General features: G+C 31.5%; 4 protein-coding genes and 1 non-coding gene across 5 annotated transcripts in view; 3 read left to right on the top strand and 2 right to left on the bottom strand.

Annotated features, from left to right (window-relative positions):
- LOC115697878 (protein LOL2) overlaps nt 1–11,913 on the top strand; it is a 54,936-nt gene extending 43,023 nt beyond the window's left edge. Inside the window, exon 5 of the mRNA XM_061119106.1 lies at nt 11,904–11,913. The gene's annotated coding sequence lies outside the window, so the exon portion shown is untranslated. The remainder of the gene's footprint in view (nt 1–11,903) is intronic.
- LOC115697322 (vesicle-fusing ATPase) lies at nt 8,378–16,359 on the top strand. Its single transcript, XM_030624268.2, has 21 exons — nt 8,378–8,631; nt 8,802–8,897; nt 9,008–9,089; nt 9,179–9,229; nt 9,476–9,646; nt 10,116–10,270; nt 10,355–10,463; nt 11,038–11,137; nt 11,225–11,280; nt 11,470–11,535; nt 11,682–11,764; nt 12,619–12,752; nt 13,099–13,309; nt 13,503–13,634; nt 14,055–14,115; nt 14,251–14,310; nt 14,471–14,529; nt 14,615–14,702; nt 15,001–15,123; nt 15,612–15,677; nt 15,933–16,359. Exons 1-21 carry the CDS (start codon nt 8,447–8,449, stop codon nt 16,074–16,076), a joined length of 2,232 nt encoding a protein of 743 aa, XP_030480128.1. The 5' UTR covers nt 8,378–8,446; the 3' UTR covers nt 16,077–16,359.
- A 1,511-nt stretch (nt 16,360–17,870) lies between these two features.
- Nucleotides 17,871–18,637, bottom strand: LOC115696933 (uncharacterized). Its single transcript, XM_030623827.2, has one exon. The coding sequence runs from the start codon at nt 18,329–18,331 to the stop codon at nt 17,891–17,893; it is 441 nt and encodes a 146-aa protein (XP_030479687.2). The 5' UTR covers nt 18,332–18,637; the 3' UTR covers nt 17,871–17,890.
- TRNAP-UGG (transfer RNA proline (anticodon UGG)) lies at nt 18,560–18,631 on the bottom strand. The gene has a single exon. It is a non-coding gene; the product is annotated as a tRNA-Pro (tRNA).
- Nucleotides 18,638–19,017: 380 nt separating the features above from the next.
- Nucleotides 19,018–21,257, top strand: LOC115697625 (aldehyde oxidase GLOX). The gene has a single exon (XM_030624706.2). The coding sequence runs from the start codon at nt 19,323–19,325 to the stop codon at nt 21,009–21,011; it is 1,689 nt and encodes a 562-aa protein (XP_030480566.2). The 5' UTR covers nt 19,018–19,322; the 3' UTR covers nt 21,012–21,257.
- The last annotated feature ends 162 nt before the right edge of the window (nt 21,258–21,419 follow it).

Genomic DNA, 21,419 nt, shown 5'->3' with positions numbered 1-21,419 from the left:
AATTAAGTGACTGAATATTTGGTTTATTTTTATAATTCTAATCATTGTGTATTTAATGGAAGAGATGTTCTAATTAGATTGTAAGCTATTATTGTAAGCTATTATTATTATAGTTAGTTGTTATTAATAATTTTTCTTTTGATTTATTCAAAAAAAAATCTAATGATACGATCATAAAAGATAAAAGTAAATTCAATAAGTCCAAAACAATATAGTCAAGTCATACGTTAATATTTTAAGCTCTCAATGATTTAATCTCAGTCATCACAATCCTTCTCACTTACAATTTATTGTCTATGAAATTATACTTATTTCGCACTTAAAATAGGTGATAACTTAGTCCAGTCATTCAATATTCTTCACATTATTACATTGTTCACAAATTTACTAATTTGACCGTTGGAGCCCTTCGGCCGACACCATTATAGTGTTCCAAGATTTTTCGATTATCTTCTTTTTTGTTCCATAAGTTTTCCGTGTCTGTATGCGATTATTTTCGATTGATTATAAATTTTAGCATAATTTTCAGTCTATCATTTGGACCTATTCGGCTTTGATAGGCAATCTTCATTCTGCAATTTGGCCTATTGATATTTGATAGCCAATATTTACTCTAATTTGGGTGGTTTTTTTTAATTTCTGTAAAATTAATGTAAATGAAAATTTAATATAATTATGAATATTTTTAATAAATAGTTAATTGTAATAAAATTAACTACTTAAATATTTTACTATTATTAAATTTTTTTACATAATAATTAACTACAATATAAATAAAACTGCATAATTTTATACTAAATTTTTTGTAAATGTTATCACCAAACTAAATATTATAATTATTTTTAAATTTAGATGCTTACATATATATTTCTAAAAGAAAAAAGTATCATAAATTCTGAAAAAAGAAAGAAAGAGATCTTATCACAGTCTTAAAAATTGCACTATTTTCTTCTACCGCGAAAAAATAAATATAATAAATAAATCTTGTTAAAAAAAATAAAATATTTTTCGTTAATGTATAAGTTACCTCTCGTTACAAATTCCAAAATAAAACTTAAAATTTTACAAAATTAATAAAAATAAATATAAGAAAATTAAAAAAAAAATCTAAATCAAAGAATATTAATTAGGAAAAAGGAAGTTAATCTATAAGAGAAAAGTACATCTATCCTATCTTGCTAAGAAGATAGGCTAAAGAGTAACTAAGAAATAATAATTATGTACGAAATTTATCAATCTAATGGTTTATCATTACTACAATTAATGTTTTTATTATTGTTGAGTTGCAACTCGAGCAATTCCATAGTAAGCATGGAGATCATCCTTTGACGAATCCTCGTGTTGTTGTTCGTCTTAATATTATTATTTTTTGAAAGTAATAGAGCATTGATATCAGGCAAGAATGAGGATGAGGTGTCTCTCTTGTAGGGCCCGAGCCACTTGTCGCACATGTAAGAGTACGTCCTCCACGGGGCCAAGTGCATCTTTTTCTGTTCTATACACTTCTCAGCTGCAAAACACATTACGTTTATAACCATTTTTAATCTCTCTGCTTTGCCAATGTATAATTCTGGAATAAGTTGTACAAGTTCCTTGTATTCTTCACTACTCACTTTAGTACCCAATTCGAACTCGCTCCTCAAATTCACCTCTATTATTACTCGAACATCTTGATTTATATTTTTATTCTCTTCTACCACATCGATAAACTTATGTTCCCCTCCTATAAATTAAATTATTATTAATAATAATTCAAATATTATTATAAAATTAAGTAATATTTAATATTATTAATTAAAGTAATTTGCAACATAAACTATATTTTTATAACTTACCTCACCTTTAAATGTCAAGTCAATTATATATTTATTTTTTTATAAAAATTAATTTAAATATATCGATAAAAGAAGAGATTGACTTGACACTTATTTGACAGGTACAGATGAAAGTTACAGAAATATAACTTGAGTATTATTAACCTAGAGTTAAATTTAAGTATTACGTCGCAAATTACTCTATTTTAATTATATTTATTTACCTAAAGAAAACTGGTGTGAAGATCGAGAGATAGATTTGCAAATGGCAGCATTGTAACCATTGTTTCGAAGACAGTTTGAAATTTGACTCAACACACAATTCTTGCAAAAATTGCTGATGACCTTTGCTCCTCCGCAACTGCACAACCTTATTGTCCCCTCCTCCGGTGATGATGATTTGTTATTGATGAGTATTTGTTTAGTGATTTCTCCTATCTTTGTTTCAAGTTCACTACTTATCTCTAAATTTACCTGTAAATTAATTAATAAAAATTCTATTAATATAATTAACTCTTACTATTTACATAAATTAGTAAAAAATTAATTTAATTATAAGTACGTACATACCAGCAAACCGCGTTTAATATTCACCCAAACATCATTTTGACCTTTCTTTGTTGTTGTTAAATTATTACGATTATGATCATTAATAACAACGTTATTATGATCTTGATTTCGATCTCGTCTATCAGAGTTTGAAGCAGAAGAAGAAAGATTATTACGCGATTGATTAGGATTAGGGTTAGGATTATTAGTGCTAAACCAGTTGGAAATATTGTATGCAGGAGCCCTCACTGTAGTTCCAATAAGCTTTTCAGCCATGGATTAATTATGTTGTGTTGGTATATTAATGACCTATACTTAATTATGATTATGATTAGCTTCTTAATTAATTAGACTCTCTACTCTCACACCCTTTTTATATATGCACGTAAATGATCATTTAAATTGGGAATTCTAATTCTAAACGGATTAGTATAAATCTTAATTATTTGAATGTAAAATCATAATTAAAAAGATAATTAAGATATTTTTATTTTTTTTGAGAAAAAAAATTTAAATGATGAGAATTTTAAAGGGATTAAGATATTCTGCACGTAACATATACTTTTTCAATTTAATTATTTATTTTGCAAGAATGTTTAATTTTTTTTATTATTATTATAAACAATAATTTTTCAATTTAATTGTGTACACAACAAAACTATGCGCTTTTAAATAATTGTGTACAAGTACGTGTCTTTTTTTTAAAAAAAAAAATTAATTATTTTTTAATGAAAAAAATAATCATAGTTAAATATTAGATATTTTTTTATATATGATAAGAACACTCCTAATTACATTCTATACTAAAATTTTTTAAAATACATTATTAAAGTTTAAAACTATTGCACTATTACCATACATCAACTTCTGTAAAATAAATAATTAAAATTTTATTTTTTAAAAAACTTAGTATATTTTATTTATTTTAAAATATATAATGTTAATATATACATACATCCTCGTACAAAAATAATTATTAAAACTTAAAATAATTAATAAAATATATTTAAAACAATGAATTGCACCAAAATAAAATATTATTTAATCGGCCATTAATTCAAAACTTAAAATCCAAACAACTCCATTAATTTTAAGAGCATTGCCATGGAGCATCAAAATATTTAGCATCACTATGTGGTGACACCTTATAATTAATTATCGGTTCTCTATAATGTTTATTAAAGTAAAATATGTGAGACCCGATATTGAATTGCACTAATAACAATATTACACATTACAAGAGTGCTCGACACCATTAGTGTACTTTAACATTTTACTAATACTAATGGTTCACACTCATTCTCCCTAACTGTCAAACAACATATTAAATTTGAAGAAGACGAAGAGACATTGTCTGAATACGATATATTACTAGTAGGGGTGTTCATCCGATTCAATCCGCACTTTTTTGGTCAAACAACATCCAATCCGCACTAAGTGCGGATTTCATATTTTGGATCCAATCCGATCCGCATAAGAGTTTAAATCTAATCCAATCCAATCCGCAATAGTGTAGATTGGATCGGTTATTTTTTTAATAATAAATTATTTAATATTTCATAGAAAAAAAATTAAAAAAAAAAGACTATTGTTTCTTAATCTCCAATAATAATCTATTTTCATCTTTGTTTATATACAAATTAAATCAATATACATATATATCAATATATATATACTTATATTTAGATTTACACTAAAATATATATGTATCTAATTACTAAAATAAATAAGCTAGTATATATATATTTAAACTTTATGTGTATGTGTCTCTTTTTCTTGTGTTTTTTATTATAAAATAAATAAAATGCACCAACTCAATATATTACTAAAAAAGATTAAGAAATTAGAAATTTGTGTGTTTTTTTAATTAATATATATCACATATTAGAATTTTTTTAAAAATATATATAATTAAGTGCGAATTAGATTGGATCAGTTACCTTTTGAGGTCAAACAACATCCAATCCGCACAAGTGCAGATTTTAGATTTTTTAATCCAATCCAATCCGCACAAGTGCGGATATCCGCATTTTGCGGATTGAATTGGATTGGATCGTGCGGATTAGATTGGATCGGATACTTTGTGAACACCCCTAATTACTAGGTAAGAGAGCAACAACCTCAGAGAATAATATAAAGAAGGAACATGAGTAATAGATAGGTAAATAAAAAATTTAAAACTGTGAAAAAATACATAAAAAGTATATATTTATGAAAAAAACTAATAAAAATATTAAAATTTAATCTACGTAGTTATTATTTTAGGATTTCTTGACATTTTGATATAGATGGCAATAGATCATCTGGTGCTGAAATTGTGCCATCTTCAGTTAAAATGATATCGTTTATGCTCTTATTCAATTTCTTCGTTTCATTCTCAGCTGGAGGTTGTCCTTGTAGCTTTTTTTGTTTGGCCATTTTATTAAAATATTTTTGAGCATGAGTAGCTATTTGGATCGGAGTTCTTGTACCACCAAATAAAGTAGATATTTCTGCCCAATTACCAGAACCGAACTTATTCAACCCATTTAGAAAAATTCTGCAAAAATAATAAAATCATTCATATGTAAACATTATTATTATTATTATTATTATTATTAGTAGCAATCAAACAAATAATATAATCTCAATAATAAATAAATAAAATATTAAAAGTATGTTATAATATGGTATTTTATATGTATTATTACTTACATGTGTTCATCTGCAGTCCAACGACCATTTTTAGAAGTTGAGTTTTGGTTAAGAATTTCTAAAGAAGAAGGAACTTCTTGTTCTTGATTTGCAGTAGTCGGAACAAGAGTGTGATTGAGAATGGGAATTAATGTATGGGTGTTCATTTCAATTTGTGCTTCTTGCTTGTTTATACTTTCGTCCCAACTACTCTCACTATTGTAGTTCAAATAATAATGTTGGGCAACTTCAGATACTGGTTGAGATGTATAGAAATTGTGGTAGGTGTTTGTATTTGTAACTGATGATGACGATGTACTCTCATTTAAAATTAACATGGACGGCATGATTTTTAAATGATTGTTTATTTGATCACCCAAAGAAGTACCACTCACCAAATTATGATGATCACGATCCTGATCAGTTTCAATGAATTGGTCAGGAATATGATCTAGTATTCTGTTATTATTATCTTGAATAATTGTTGAAGTTAATGATATTTGAGTCTCTTCACGTAGTAAATTAAGTTGTTGTTGTTCTTCTTCTTCTTCTTCTTGTTTTTTCTTCTCTAAGTAGTTATTCAATTCATTCCAATCAATATCATCATTTGAATTTGGATCAAATGCGATCTCATCAAAAGGGATTACATTATCATCCATTGCTTCAATAAAATATATAGGATCTCTCTTCTACGTAGCTAAAAACTCAGTTGTGTTTTAGTCTTGGCATGTATTATGTATTTATAGGTATAGATAAATCCTATTTCTATTCATATTAGAATTACTCTTTTAACATAGTTTTCTAATCCTATTTCTATTCATATTAGAATTAATCTTTTAAGATAGTTTTTAATCCTAAGCCTATTCTTATTATAATTACTCTATTAACTAAACCAAAACTAATTTTACACGTGCTTCAAAAAAATGATGCGTTTTTATTAAATAATTGTGTAGACGTGACATGACTTTAATTGTTCAAAAAATAATCATACTTAAATATTATAATTGACTTTTTCTCAAAAAAAATAAAATAAATAAAATATATTAGATAATTAGAATTTTTTATATGAGCACAAATATCCAACTAAAAATTTCATATTCAGTGGATTTTTCGGCTTTAATTTAAAGGAATAAGTTAGAAATATATATATTTTTTTTTATCTATTAATAAAAAATTCATTTATATTATATTTTATTACTGTTTTTATGGTAGAGTGACTAAACTAAGAAAAAAAAAATGAAATATTGAAATAATATTTTAATTGACCAATCATAATTGTTTCCATGTATATATAATTGTGTCATAAGCTTCAATATTCCTTTATTATTATTACAATTTTTGAATAATAGTCAACAAGGACTTTTGAAAATAAGTAATTTATACAAAGTAAAATTTTAACATTTTTACAATTAAATAATTTTTTTAATTACTATTTTACCTTTTTTTAAAAAAAATGAAAGTCATAATTTTATTAAACGATTAACTCAGTTACCAAGTTTAGTAACAAATCAATCGAAACAGTGTCCAAGTTAAAAAGGCGATCAACGTGGGATATAGAGGCTCTCGCAAAAGAGTGAGCTGCTACATATGTTGATCGTTTTACAAAATAAAAAGTAACATTACACAAAGTACATAACAAGATTTTACAATCATTAATCACTTTGCCAAACATAGAAAATATAACCATAGAACTACGGATAGCTTGAACTATTGAAAGACAATCCGTTTTCAATGTTACATGAAGTCACGAATTGTCTTTGATCTAGCTCAATGCCTCCCGGATCCCAATAGCTTCGGCCACCACAGGAGATATCAAGCCATGGAATAATTTTGTGTCGTCTTCCACAAAGAAACCGCTGGAGTCTCTAGCCACAAAACCAACATCATAGTTAGAGGTTTCGTTGAACACAGCCGCATCGGCGTTGAACTTAATACTATTAACACTTGGAGCAATCCATTGCTCAGCCCCTTCCCCCTGTATGTAACCAGTGAACCACAACTCATTGTTTGAATTTTGAGCAACACGCCATTGATTAAGGTAGTTTATTACAGATGCTACAATGCTTTCCACCCCCACAATCTTGTTTTGCCAAAACTTTATCGTTCTTTGCATTCTAAATTGTCCAACACAAGGCCACCAGCAAGCTAGATTTATCTGTATCTAACACCAAAAAACAACAAGAAATAGAAAACCAAACAACATAAAACTAACAAAAAAAAAATATTAAGAAATAACATAAAAATATCAATAGTTCATACTTTTTTGTAAATAAAAAATTATTAACTGTAAAAATATTTAAAATTTCATACAACTATATTTTTATATATTTTCTTTTGAGTTTTTTTTTGGGAAATTTGATTTTCTATACTTAGAAAATCAAAAATTTTTTTCCCTAAACCAAAAATTTAAAACCTAAAAAAACTATTCCTTTTTTTTCAAAACCCCAAAAATACCCCCCTCACAATATTCTCTCTCTCTGCATCATCTCTCTCTCCCTCTATTTCACCCCAACCGCCCACCCTCACCCGAACCACCCTCACCCACCCACGTCAACCCCAACGCCGATCACCACCCTCACCCCCGTCGACCACGACCCCAACCCCTCCGACCCCAACCCCAACCCGAAAGAGCAACCCCAGTCTCTGAAACTTTTTTTTTTTTCCTGCGATTTGAGAGAGGGAAGAAGACAAAGGTCCGATGGTCGGACCTTGGGGGTCCGATGGTCGGACCCATCGGACCCCCAAGGTCCGACCGTCTTTTAATTTTTTTTTTTTTTTTTTCTGCGATTTTGGAGAGAGAGGAAGAAAGGGTCTGATGGTCGGACCTTCGGGTCCGATGGGTCCGATGGTCGGACCCATCGGACCGAAGGTCCGACCGCTTTAATTTTTTTTTTTTTTTTTTTTTTCGCGATTTGAGAGAGAGGGGAAGAGAGAGGTCCGATGGTCGGACCATGGGGTCCGATGGGGTCCGATTGGTCGGACCCCATCGGACCCCATGGTCCGACCATCGGACCTGGGGTGTGGGATTCTTGGGACCGGCTAGATAGAGAGAGAAAGAGAGATAGTTTTAGTTTGGGGGTATTTTTGGGGTTTTGAAAAAAAAAAGTATAGTTTTTTTAGGGTTTAAATTATTGGTTTAGAAATCAAATTTTTTGATTTTCTAAGTATAGAAAATCAAATTTCCCTTTTTTTTTTTGGTATTTATGAACATATCCCTTTGAAAATTAAGCATAGAACCAGTCAGTTGGACTTTAATTTGGGCCTAAATAACAGCCCATAATCTAAATTGGGCCCATGAAAATTCAAAGTGTTTTACTCTTTCTTCTCCATTTCCTTTATAGTTCGTTTCTATATTTTCTTCATAACAAAGCTATTAAGCTACGACAGACAGATCTCATCTGTCTGAGAAAATGGCCGGCCGGTACGGATTCTCGTCATCTTCTCAGGCGACCATGAAGGTCACCACCACTCCATCTCCGGATCTCGCTCTCACCAATCTCGCTTACGTCTGCCCCTCCGATCTCCAGAACTTCGCTGTCCCTAGCTCCAAGCTTTTCCTCGCTTTGATCGGAAACTCATTCGTTCTTTCTCTTTGATATCCTTTATTAACTCAATTATCATCGATTTAATCCTTTTTGTGTTCTTGATTGTTCTGATTCTTGCATTTCGAGCTTTACATTTCCTAATTTCTTGCTATGATGATAAGAAAACATGTGTTTATTGCAAATTATATTGTTATTGGATTTTTCTTAACTAAGAAGATACTCCTCATCCAAGCATACACAGTGGAGAAATCGCTCTAAATGCAATCCAACGTCGGCATGCGAAAGTTTCTACTGGCGATGCTGTACCGGTGATCAGGTTATCTTCACATTACTGTTGAAATTTTGATACTATGCATTGGACTATATATGCTTAAATATGTAATTATGGTTTTATTAAATCGGTGTATTGTGTGTGTGTGTGTGTAGATTTATTCCACCTGATGAATTTAACCTGGCATTGCTCACTTTAGAGTTAGAATTTGTGAAAAAGGGTACTAAAAGTGAACAGGTACGCTGTGCTGTGCTTATTGAGTTTTACATATTCAATTGGTTCTAAATAAGCATCATGATCATGAGTTTCTGGTTATGTGTTTTTAGGTTGATGCTGTTCTCTTGGCCAATCAGCTTAGAAAGAGGTTTATTTACCAGGTAGATTTTTTACCATTTTATTTTGTTATTGATCAAATTGTAGTTTGGACTTTGGAGTGTCATGATCAGATGTTTTTGAACTGGAATTATGATTTTGATCAATGTCATAATTTGTAACCCTCACAAGTGATGGATTTTTTTGATATCCTTCTTCTCTATAGCTTTGTTCATTTACACAGTTTTGTTGAATTTCCTAAAGTGATATCTTGTTAAATCGTTGATTATGTTTTTATTTTTGTTACTCAGGTTATGACTTCAGGACAAAAGGTATCATTTGAGTATCACGGCAATAATTATATATTCACTGTCAATCAAGCTGCTATTGAAGGACAAGAGAAATCTAGTGGCCCTGAAAGAGGGATGATATCCAATGATACATACATTGTTTTTGAAACCTCTAATCAAAGTGGAATTAAGGTTAGTTTTTTTATTTTGATCATCCTTATTTCCTGCTTTTTGAGAGTGTTTATTGTAGCATTGTTATGCTTCGAACTTGATAGATCAGTTGCATTGGGTTTAGTTTTGTAGATAGCTCAGTTGTTGTCTGTTCCTTATTGTCGCAAATTAAATTACGGAATTTAGAATGAAAGCATTTACTAGTTACTGGCAAGTGTTTTCTTAAAGAACATGAATGGCTATATTTTCTGAAGTGTGAACCTGCTCTTTCTGATATATACTTAAGGTTAATGGTGTTGAAGATTTGCACTTATGGATCTTTTTAGTTCTCAAGTCTTTATTTATAAGCTGTTGAACAGGCTTCTGATCAATTTTACTGGATAAATATTAATAGAAATCATAGTCAACAACCAATAAATAGTCATTTTTGAAAAATGGTGCATATAATGTGTATTTATTATTACAATTTAACCTTTTTGGGTTTCCACAGATTGTCAATCAGCGTGAAGCTGCCAGTAGTAACATCTTCAGGCACAAGGAATTCAATCTTCAGTCTCTAGGTATTGGTGGATTGGGTGCTGAATTCGCAGATATATTTCGACGAGCATTTGCCTCCCGTGTTTTCCCTCCACACGTGACAAATAAGTAATATATTTGGTTCCTCAAGCTATTTAATTAACTGTTATTTGTAGACCAATCTCTTATGTTGGGAATTTTAATGATGTTTAGATTGGGGATAAAGCATGTCAAAGGTATGCTGCTTTATGGACCACCTGGTACTGGAAAAACTCTCATGGCTCGTCAAATTGGAAAAATGTTGGATGGAAGAGAACCAAAGGTTTGAATGGCCCACTCTTTTCTTTTCCTAAAATTATTAAAGACATCTTGCTTTGTCCTTAGAGTTTATAGTTTTCTCAATGGCCGCTTGTAAGGGAAGTTGAGCTCTAATGAGATTCATACTGTTTTGTTTTTGGATTCAAGGTTTTAATAATGATAAAATTGTGAAATCGGTATTTTGAAGTCATCATTTTAAACTATCATTTCATGATTTTTTGGGTACTTTAGTCATGAGCAAATAAAAGAAGCCGCCTGGAGTGAATATCCATTATGTTTTTTTTTTTAACAATGAATATCATTATGTTGATATAACATTATATGTGCTCTATTTGAATCTGTGAGCTTTTCTACTTTATACGGGCAATTGCCTCTTTATACCATCTCCATCTCCTATGTTTTGACACTAAGTAAGCCCTTTTCAGTTGCTGTAGCTGGTTTTGAATATGGAATTCCTTGTTTTTGTCACACGGGCATAATAGTTGCTGCTATTATGTTATTAGCATTCTATTAGGTTTCAGTTACAGTTTAGTGATTTGCTAAATGCTTCTGTTTCTATTCTTGATGATCTGGACCAGATTGTTAATGGACCTGAAGTCTTGAGCAAATTTGTTGGTGAAACAGAAAAGAATGTTAGAGATCTATTTGCTGATGCTGAAAATGATCAGAGGACTCGCGGTAAGAGGATTTTATGCCCAGAATATGATAGACGTTAACCTGTTCCTGTTGGTATTTACTAATGCTGTTATGTCCATTACTGTTTAGGTGATGAAAGTGATTTGCACGTCATAATTTTTGATGAAATTGATGCTATTTGCAAGGTATGCACTATTATGAGTCTGCATCAGATTCTTTGTGTTTTTGAACTGGTCTATCAGTTTTATCTTAATTGTCGTCATTATTTCTTTTATTGTTTTATGAATTTTTTTCGACATCATTATTATCTTTTCGGAAACCTTGTTGCTTAACTTCATTATTAGCACTGATTTGCTTTTAATTTGTGAATGCAGTCGAGAGGATCAACCAGAGATGGTACTGGAGTTCATGATAGTATTGTGAATCAGCTACTTACAAAGGTACGCTAATCGTATCAACTTTTCAGTCTGGGATAATATATAAGTTTTGTCCTATACTAATGTCTATTACCAGGGACTGCCCAACTTTTCTAACTGGGGGAATTTTATCAATGTAATCGACGGCTGAAAGATTATTTGCTTTGCAGATAGATGGTGTAGAGGCTTTGAATAATGTCTTGCTCATTGGAATGACCAACAGAAAGGATTTACTTGATGAAGCCCTACTGAGGTGCTTTTCTTTCTCCTTTACCATTTATAGCCTCATAGCTTATCTTTTTACCCACTTAATACCACCCATATATTGTGTACGATTCCCTTTTTAAAATTCATTTCATTTCAATACGATGATAGGCCCATTCTACGTCCAATAGATTAGAGCCTTGTTTATATTTGATTAGATCCAGTCTATTTTCTATTTGAATTTGTCAAGGTGTCGTATAGTTTTGAGGGCTTCGAATCACTCTTCGATTGAATCATGTGTATAGGTCTTGCTTAGTTTCGAGAGCATCAAGTCTATGTCTGATTGAATCACTTCTAGGCCCAGTTCTTATTTGACTGGATTCTTTCTAGGCTCTATGGGATTGGGATCCAGTCTAGTAATGCAAAAAAAGAAAATATTATTTTGGGTATATTTTTCACAGTGTAGCTCGTCATTATTAAAGAGGGATTATTTCAAAAATACCTCAAAACTACAATTGTTTACGATTTACGGAATTTTGAGTTTTTTTTTTTTTACATTTTTACCGATTTTTTTTCTTACAGACCGATGTTTTTTAGCTGTTCTAAAAAAGACGGTTGTTTACACATTTTTTTCACATTGCGGAGATATAGTATACTGTCGTGGCAACAAAACAAATGTATAAAAAACTATTTGCATAATTGGCTAACTTGCCATGTACAAACATCCTGATTTTTCTCATTACTTTTGACAAATGGAACCATAGTAGCTGATTAATTCTGAATTAAGTAGGATTATTTCTTTTTGATTTTTGTTAAATGAAGATTGAGAATGAAATGATGGTGACAATATCAAGAAAAACTTCTTGGCAAACAACTTTTAATTTTCTTTTCCATATTACGCAGGCCGGGACGATTGGAGGTTCAAGTTGAGATAAGCCTTCCTGATGAGAATGGTCGTCTACAGATTCTTCAAATTCATACAAACAAAATGAAGGAAAATTCCTTTCTTGCTCCTGATGTGAACCTTGCCGAACTTGGTACGTGCATTGGTGATGTATATAGTGAGATCTACATACTAAGTCTTGTACTTTGGTTGAAATTATCGTTGATTTCTTCTGCCTTTTAATGAAAGAAATTAAATTAGTCTGGCTAGGTAAGACACAATTTATGTATATGTATAAAATGCAGAAAAAGAATATTGAATACTTGAAATACCATGTGTCCAGTAGCTAGCTTTTTATTATATAATCTTCACAACCCCTTTTTTGATAGACTATTACTAGCTTTTTCTTTATTGAAATTTTGAATTGTTTGTCCTGACATTTATTCAGTGTCGATATTATAAACTTAACCATGTAATGTTACATGCTTTTCTATGTGCAGCTGCTCGTACAAAAAATTATAGTGGTGCAGAACTTGAAGGTGTTGTAAAAAGTGCAGTATCATATGCTTTGAATAGACAACTGAGTATGGACGATCTCACCAAACCAGTAGATGAAGAAAATATCAAAGTGACTATGGATGATTTCCTGAATGCATGTCATGAAATTGTTCCTGCATTTGGAGCTTCGACTGATGACCTTAAACGATCCAGGTATGCTATTTGGTTTTATTATTTATCCAAAGTAGATTGGGTTTGACAGTTGATTCCTGCTCAATACTATTATATATCTTAAGGACCTTATTGGAAAAGTTTACTCTCTGACATGCACAATATCTTCTCTTGAGATGTCTAACTTTTTTTGTATGAACATTGGCTAACTTGTTCCTTGTAACATCATTTGAAGGCTTAACGGTATGGCGGATTGTGGTGATCGACATAAGCACATTTATCAAAGAGCTATGCTACTTGTGGAACAAGTTAAAGTGAGCAAAGGAAGCCCGCTTGTCACATGCCTTTTGGAAGGACCTAGTGGCAGGTATTGTTTGTTTATAATTAGTAAATATTTATTTTTTTTCTTTGGTATAAGATATCATTTAATTAGTTTATTTTATTAAAGATAGCAAAATGAAGTAAAAAAATAATTACTACTGCTAAACATTGTTTTTCCAACAAAGCATAAAACATTGTTCTTGCTTCTGATAAGACACACCGCCGAGACTAGAGGCTCTCAGTAAATGGAAAATTCAACTAATGAAAAGCCACATAGCTTTAATTTTTCCACCCTCATGGACAGCCTCCCAGTTGGCAATATGTTAAGATAGAAAACTTCAGAACACTTTATTTTAGTATTCGTTACTCACAAAATATTCTCAACAACTTTCTAGAAAAAAAACTATTTTTATAGAAATGTTTTAATTACCCGTGAAAATGCTTAACCTTTTATAACCTTTGACAGTGGTAAAACTGCATTAGCGGCTACTGTTGGCATTGACAGCGACTTTCCCTATGTCAAGATTGTAAGCTTCCATCCTTTTTTCCCCCTCTCTCACTCTAATTTTCAATTGTCATATCAATTCATAGGCTTCTTTAGTATCTTTCCTCTATAATCAAATGTATCCTGATTCTCTATTTTTGCATTTTGGTTTGGATAGGTCTCAGCTGAGACAATGATTGGTCTTCATGAGAGCACCAAATGTGCGCATATTGTCAAGGTTTGTAAATTCCCATTTTTTTTTTTGTATCTTGAATGCTTTTACAAAAATTAGAGTATTTGATAAGTGCTATATTTGGATAATTACCTTTATTTTCTCAAATAGTTGTGGTGTATATAGTGCAGCTTCTTGTGTTTGAAATTGGTTTTCTTTTTTAAAGGTTTTTGAGGATGCATATAAGTCACCGTTGAGCATAATTATCCTTGATGACATTGAGAGGTAATAACTGCTCATTGTTCTTGAGGAAATCAGAACTGAATTACTTTGTTTCTAATCTTAATCCAATTGTTTATTTGTTGTGAAGGCTTCTGGAGTATGTTGCTATTGGGCCTCGATTCTCTAATGTGATATCTCAAACACTTTTGGTTCTTCTCAAACGACTTCCCCCAGAGGTGTTCATCTTTCTCTTTGTTTTCTCAGTTAAATGGGATATATTTTCTACAAGTGTTTGCTATAATTCCTTTCCTCATAACAACCGTACATGCATCTTTTGTATATTGCATACGGTCCATATTTCATAATGCCTTTTTAGATGTTTTACTCAAGAATAAATTTGAAGCATTATTTTTATTTTATTTTGTATGTTCTAGATGATGAACAGTGCTTCTTTTTTTAGACATGGAATATTACGTTCTGAACATGTTTTTCTTCCATCTGATTCTTTCCAAACGGGACCTTTTGTTTATGTAGGGGAAGAAGCTTATGGTCATTGGGACAACAAGTGAACTAAACTTTCTGGATTCAGTTGGTCTTTGTTATGCATTTTCTGTGACTTACCATGTACCTACTTTGAAGGCTAATGACGCAAAGAGGGTAAGTGATCCTCGCTCTTTTTCATTGTTACTATTCTATTCTAGTTTTGTCTCGAAATTACCAGAGTATATTTCCTTAAAGAATGATAAAAGATACCACTAAGGGTTCGTTTTTTATTTTACTAAATAAATGTTTATAACAAAGTGGTACACGACATATTCATCTTAGAATTCGACTCCTCTCCCCACACACACACCTTAATTTCTATTGAACTAGCTGCAATTTGTTAAAATGACCACCAAATTGTTCTGCTTTTTTTACTCAGAATAACTGTCAAAAATAAAAATATGCTAAATTTATTGTAATGTTGTTTGTTAGTTGTACAATGTTATAACTTATCTGTGTCTTACTTTTTCTTAGATTGTTGAAACAATCAAACAACTGTACAAGTCTCATTATCTTCCTTGATAAACTAATTGCATATGAAAATATGACATTGTACATCTTTATATACGTCTGGATTACCATTGTGCTCTCTCTTATTGTAGGTGCTACAACAATTGAATGTCTTCGCTGAGGACGACATCGATTCAGCTGCAGAGGCACTGGACGACGTGAGTTACTTTCCCCTTTTCTTCTTCGATGCCATTAGGGCGTGTTTTCTTGTTCATTCACAACACTTAATAAACCTTATGCACATTTTGTGCTGCTGTATCTTCTCATCTAGTTTTAGTATAAATATAGGAATAGTATATTATTAAGGTCACACCAGAGATATAGCTCGAATGCTCAACTATGTTTATATAAATATGGTCACATGGTTATAATGAGTTGACTGACCCTTGATTGTTTTCAATTGGTACTCTCAGATGCCTATCAAGAAGCTGTACATGTTGATCGAAATGGCGGCTCAAGGCGAATCAGGTGGATCCGCCGAGGCAATCTATTCCGGCAAAGAGAAAATCAAGATCTCTCACTTCTACGACTGCATTCAGGATGTGGTCCGATTTTAGTTTCTATTCATAAATTTCATGAGTTTTCAAAAATTATAAACTAATAATATCTACCTCTGATATTTTTTGCTCTCCAAAGTGTTTTGTATTTATATGTATAATTTGATCCTCCATTTTTCTCCACTTGTTATATGTTAAGATCCATTTAGCTTTGCCTTTGTTGTATTTTTGCATATTTTAATTTGTGTGTACTTTTAATGCTTATCCCTTTTGAGATAATAAGGGCTTAGTTTAGTTTACTTTATATATTATAATACATGAATTAAAGGGTGTTTTGACTTGAGAGAGACTTTTAACTGCCTAAACATATGACTTTTTGTTTTTATTTCCTTATAAAAGAAATTGAGAAAAAATTATTTGAATGATGAAACGATTTATGTTGAGATGTGTCTGTCTAGTGTCTATAGTGATTTTAGTCTGTAAATTTTCACTTTCATTTTCCCTCTCTTTCTGTCTCTTCCTCGCACCACCGAGACCACCCAAGCCCAGACATCGAGACTACCAACTACCACCACCGAACCTTTTCATCTACATAAAACTCAACTTAACAACCTCCAAATTTTATCTACTCAAATCTTTCTCTTTCTCCTCCTTGATTTCTCTCAACCACCATTGCCACTGTACCACACCACGAACTGAGATCGAGACATACCACCACCAATCGATATAATATTGATTGAAAATCAAATGGGTAGTTGATAATTTTAGCTTAATTGTTTTTTGAATGTTTTTTAATGTTTATCGATAGTAAATCGACAGTTTATTTATGGTTTGTTGATGGTTTAATGGCTGTTAATTAATTTTTTGAATATCTCGAGTTTATCAATTATATCAATGATTTATTGATAATTTTTTTGTTAAGTTTTAAAATTGAAGACAAAGACTAATCAACTTACATAATGGCTAAAAAATAAATAAAATTTACAAAATAAATTAGTACTTTTAAAAAATAATTATAAATAAATTGATACAATTGATACATTTACAAAATAAATTAAAATGATTTGCCTCTATCTAATAAAAAATTGATTAATTACGTATTAATACATAAAATAAAACAAGGTAAGAATATAAAAATTAAATTAGGTAATTAATAAAAATAAATATAACTAAAAAAGGTAAGAAAAATTGAAAAAATTAAATGTAATTTGATTACCAATTAAAAATTAATTAATACAATTATAGAAATTTAATTAATACCATATTTATTTTTACATTGATTAAGGTAAAATTGGCCGAGTTAATCCATCCAAACCGACCAGTAGTGTTCTTTTATTTTTACATTTAATTATCATATTTTAGTTAATTGTGATAATGAGATAAATATATATAATAGTTTGAATTTTATATATTTTTTTTAAATATGTATGTAAATTATATTATATATAAATATATTTATAATAAAATTTTCTTAATCGGGTTGATTGGGCGAGTTGGTATTATTTTTAACCCGTCCAATATAAAGATTAAGCGGGTTATATTTTTAACACAACACTAAAAATTAATACATTTTTTTTTCAACTATCTTTACAATTAGAAAAAAAAAGAAAAAAACAGAAGCAATATCTACTATACATAAAACACTTTAAGACATTTTTTTTTCTCATACTCAAATTAATTAAAATATTTATTTCTTATAAATACATACACTACAGTCTACACATACATTTTTTTTTTTATTTTTCACAATCTTTACATAAAAAAAATCATTATTCACCCCCAAAAAAAAAAAGCAATATTTACTATACATAAAACCCTTTTAGACATTTTTTTCTTCTTATAAATACATAAGTTAATCTTTTACATTAAAAAAATCAATCATATTTTTCTCTCCAAGAATAAAGAAGAAAAAAAACCCAAGAGAGAGCCAAAACGACGTCGCCAAGTGTCTGCCTAATCCAATCCCAAGCGAGATCTTCAACCCTCCGTTCGAAGTAAAATCTCCACAGACCCATCAACACATGGAGAATCGTACACCCTTTAGCGAAGAAGCTCTGAAACTCTTTGTCTCTAACCAACGAAACCATCAACAGAAGAAACCCTATGGTTATCAGCAGCAAACCCGAGAACGAATCGGAGGTCCGAATGAGTAGCTGATCGTGTGGTGTGGAGCCCATGAGCTTGATTGCGATCTCTTTCCCGTGGCCTAAGCTGTAGATTTCTTTCATGTAGAACATCATTAGAGCTCCGCTGGTGATTGCGATCATCGAGTGGAGAACGCAGATTACAGAGAATAATAATGAATTACCTGCCATTGATTAAGAAGCTCAAGATAAATCTCAGAGAGAGGAAAAAGAAGAAGAAGAGGTGGAAATGATTAGGTACGGGTAGGTGTAGAGTAGAGACTAGATTAAAGGATAAGGATTCTAGGAATCTAAGGGGGGGAGTGGGACCCATCTTGTTATTATTCTGTCCCTATTTTAGATTTACACGTGTCATTTTCTCACGACCTTTGTATTTTGAGAAATAAAAAAGGAAAAAAGGGGGCATTCCGAGAATCGAACTCGGGACCTCTCGCACCCAAAGCGAGAATCATACCACTAGACCAAATGCCCACTTTGTTTACTAATGTATCATTGAAATTCATTACTACAAATAAGAAATTCATATTATAATTGCTCATATTCCATTATACTTGTTATGTCAAAATATATTTTTATTTAATCTTGTCTATTTCTATTTATTACAGTAAAGAAGACCAAAAGTACGATTTCCCACAAAATTTTGATTGGTGATTGCAAGAAAAAATATTTAAAATGTCAATTATACTCTTAAAAGTGACAGTTATAGCCAAATGTTACTAAAATGTTATTATTATGACAAATTTTTTTACAAATGTTACCAATTTATATGTCACTAATTCTATTTTTTTTTGGTGTATTGAATCGCTTATAATATTAAATCATGATATATAGCTATAGATATGTTGTTTTGACATGCATATTTTTGTGCAAAAACTTCTATCCACGTAAAGATAAACTTTCTTTCATTTCCAAAATAAAAAATAATAACCATATCAATAATATTGGTTACCCTCCTTATATATATATTGTATATATTAAGAATTATTTAAATACTACTCAAACACACCTCTTCCATTTTCATTAAGATCACACTACACTAAACCAACTTCTTCTTTAATCTTTTTTTTTTCACCTATAGCCCTCCAAAACCATCACTAGTTTTAATATTCTTACCCAAAATTAACCAACAAAAAACCTATAAAAACAAATATATAATTATAACATGATGAGCATAATTTTCACTATTCATTATTATTATTATTTAATCCTACTAATCTTCAAAAATCCATTATTATTATTATTACTTTCATCCCAAATTATTAACATAACACCATTACCATTACCATTCTTTAGTAGCAATGGAAGATGGCATCTTTTACATGAGAGTATTGGCATATCAGCCATGCACATGCAACTTTTACGTAACAACAAAGTCATCATCTACGACCGCACCGATTTCGGCCGATCAAACATTTCTCTCCCCGGCGGCCGATGCCGTGTGGACCCCGCCGACACCGCCCTACAAGTAGACTGCACCGCCCACTCTGTCCTTTACGACATTTTATCAAACACCTTCCGTCCTCTCACCGTGCAAACCGATTTGTGGTGTTCTTCCGGAGCCGTTCTCCCCAACGGAACCCTAATCCAAACCGGCGGTTACAACGACGGCGATCATGTTGTCCGTGTTTTTACCCCGTGTCTGAATCAAATCTGTGATTGGATTGAGATCCCAAATTATTTATCCCAAAGGAGATGGTATGCAACAAATCAGATTTTACCTAATGGTGAGATTATCATAATTGGTGGGAGAAGACAATTCAATTATGAGTTTTTTCCTAAAAGAATTAACAATAATAGTAATGGTTCTCTTTTTGAGCTTGATTTTCTTAGGGAAACTTCAGATTTTGATGAGAATAATTTGTACCCTTTTGTCCACTTGTTACCTGATGGAAACTTGTTCTTGTTCGCTAACACGAGATCCATACTATTCGATTATAATCGAAATAGTGTGGTCAAGGAGTTTCCTCCTATCCCGAACAGCGAGCCTAGAAACTATCCTAGTTCAGGCTCGTCTGTTTTACTTCCTTTAGATGAAAAGGAAATAATTGTGGAAATTATGATATGTGGGGGCGCGCCGAGTGGGTCCCACCGGCGCGCCATGAGAGGTGCTTACGTGGAGGCACTCAGTAGCTGTGGCAGATTAAAAGTGAGTGATGAAAATCCTAGCTGGCAAGTTGAGTACATGCCTATGTCTAGAGTCATGGGCGATATGGTAATTTTACCATCTGGCCACGTCATCATAATCAACGGTGCCCAACGCGGCACCGCCGGTTGGGAATGTGGAGAAGATCCGGTGACGACTCCAATACTTTACGACCCTGCAGCCGAGCACGGGGAGAGATTTTCGGTAATGGAGTCGTCGCCGCGGCCGAGACTTTACCATTCGACGGCAATTTTGTTGCCGGACGGGAGGGTTTTGATCGGCGGGAGTAATCCACACGTGTACTATAACTTCACCGGAGTGAATTATCCGACGGATCTTAGCCTCGAGTCATTTTCGCCGGCGTATTTGTCGTTGGAGCACAAGGCGGTGCGGCCGAGGATTGTGGCGGCGCGTGAGAGTGTTGGGTATGGGGAATTGATGAGTGTGGTATTTAGGGTTATTGGAGAAACGACATTGGATTCGTTGTCGTTTAGGATAATAGCTCCGTCGTTTAGTACTCACGCTTTTGGGATGAATCAAAGGATGATCGTGTTGAGAGTTGTGAGTGTGGTTAGGATTGGATTGGAGGGTTATAATGCTTCCGTGTTGGGTCCTTCAACGGCTGAGATTGCTCCACCGGGTTATTATATGATGTTTGTGGTGCATGGTGAGATACCTAGTCACGCCACGTGGATTAAATTACACTGACTTATATATATATATCATATGATATGCTTTTGTGTTAATTAATTGTATGTATTATGTATATGAGTTTTTATTTTTATTTTGAATGATATATGAGAGTTATTTTGGCTTTTGTGCTTTTGTTTTTCTATATTTGAAGAAGAATAATGAGAATTAGAGAAAGATATACGAAGGAATTAATTATGGAAAAATGTTAACGTGTTAAAAAGAAATCATACAATATTAAAGGTGTTCAATAAACCTTAAAAACAGGTGTTCAATAAACTTCATATTTTAATTTAATATAAGTAATATGTGACAAGAATAGTTTTTTTTAATATCATTTTTTACTATCTGTTTTGTATAATAATAATAAATTAAACTGTACATTTTAATTATAAAATGTTACAAAAACTGTACTTGAGCGATCAA

The sequence above is a fragment of the Cannabis sativa genome, chromosome 7 (genome assembly GCF_029168945.1).
Source record: "Cannabis sativa cultivar Pink pepper isolate KNU-18-1 chromosome 7, ASM2916894v1, whole genome shotgun sequence".
NCBI lineage: Eukaryota > Viridiplantae > Streptophyta > Magnoliopsida > Rosales > Cannabaceae > Cannabis > Cannabis sativa.
This window is presented reverse-complemented; position numbering and strand designations above follow the sequence as displayed.

Bases quoted from the DNA above. Each gene is read 5' to 3' on its own strand.
- LOC115697322 (XM_030624268.2), top strand. From the start codon at position 8,447: ATGGCCGGCCGGTACGGATTCTCGTCATCTTCTCAGGCGACCATGAAG. The intron at 11,138-11,224 runs GTAAGAGGATTT...ATTACTGTTTAG, and splicing joins AAATGATCAGAGGACTCGCG to GTGATGAAAGTGATTTGCAC. The intron at 12,753-13,098 runs GTACGTGCATTG...TTCTATGTGCAG, and splicing joins TGTGAACCTTGCCGAACTTG to CTGCTCGTACAAAAAATTAT.
- LOC115696933 (XM_030623827.2), bottom strand. From the start codon at position 18,331: ATGGCAGGTAATTCATTATTATTCTCTGTAATCTGCGTTCTCCACTCG.
- LOC115697625 (XM_030624706.2), top strand. From the start codon at position 19,323: ATGATGAGCATAATTTTCACTATTCATTATTATTATTATTTAATCCTA.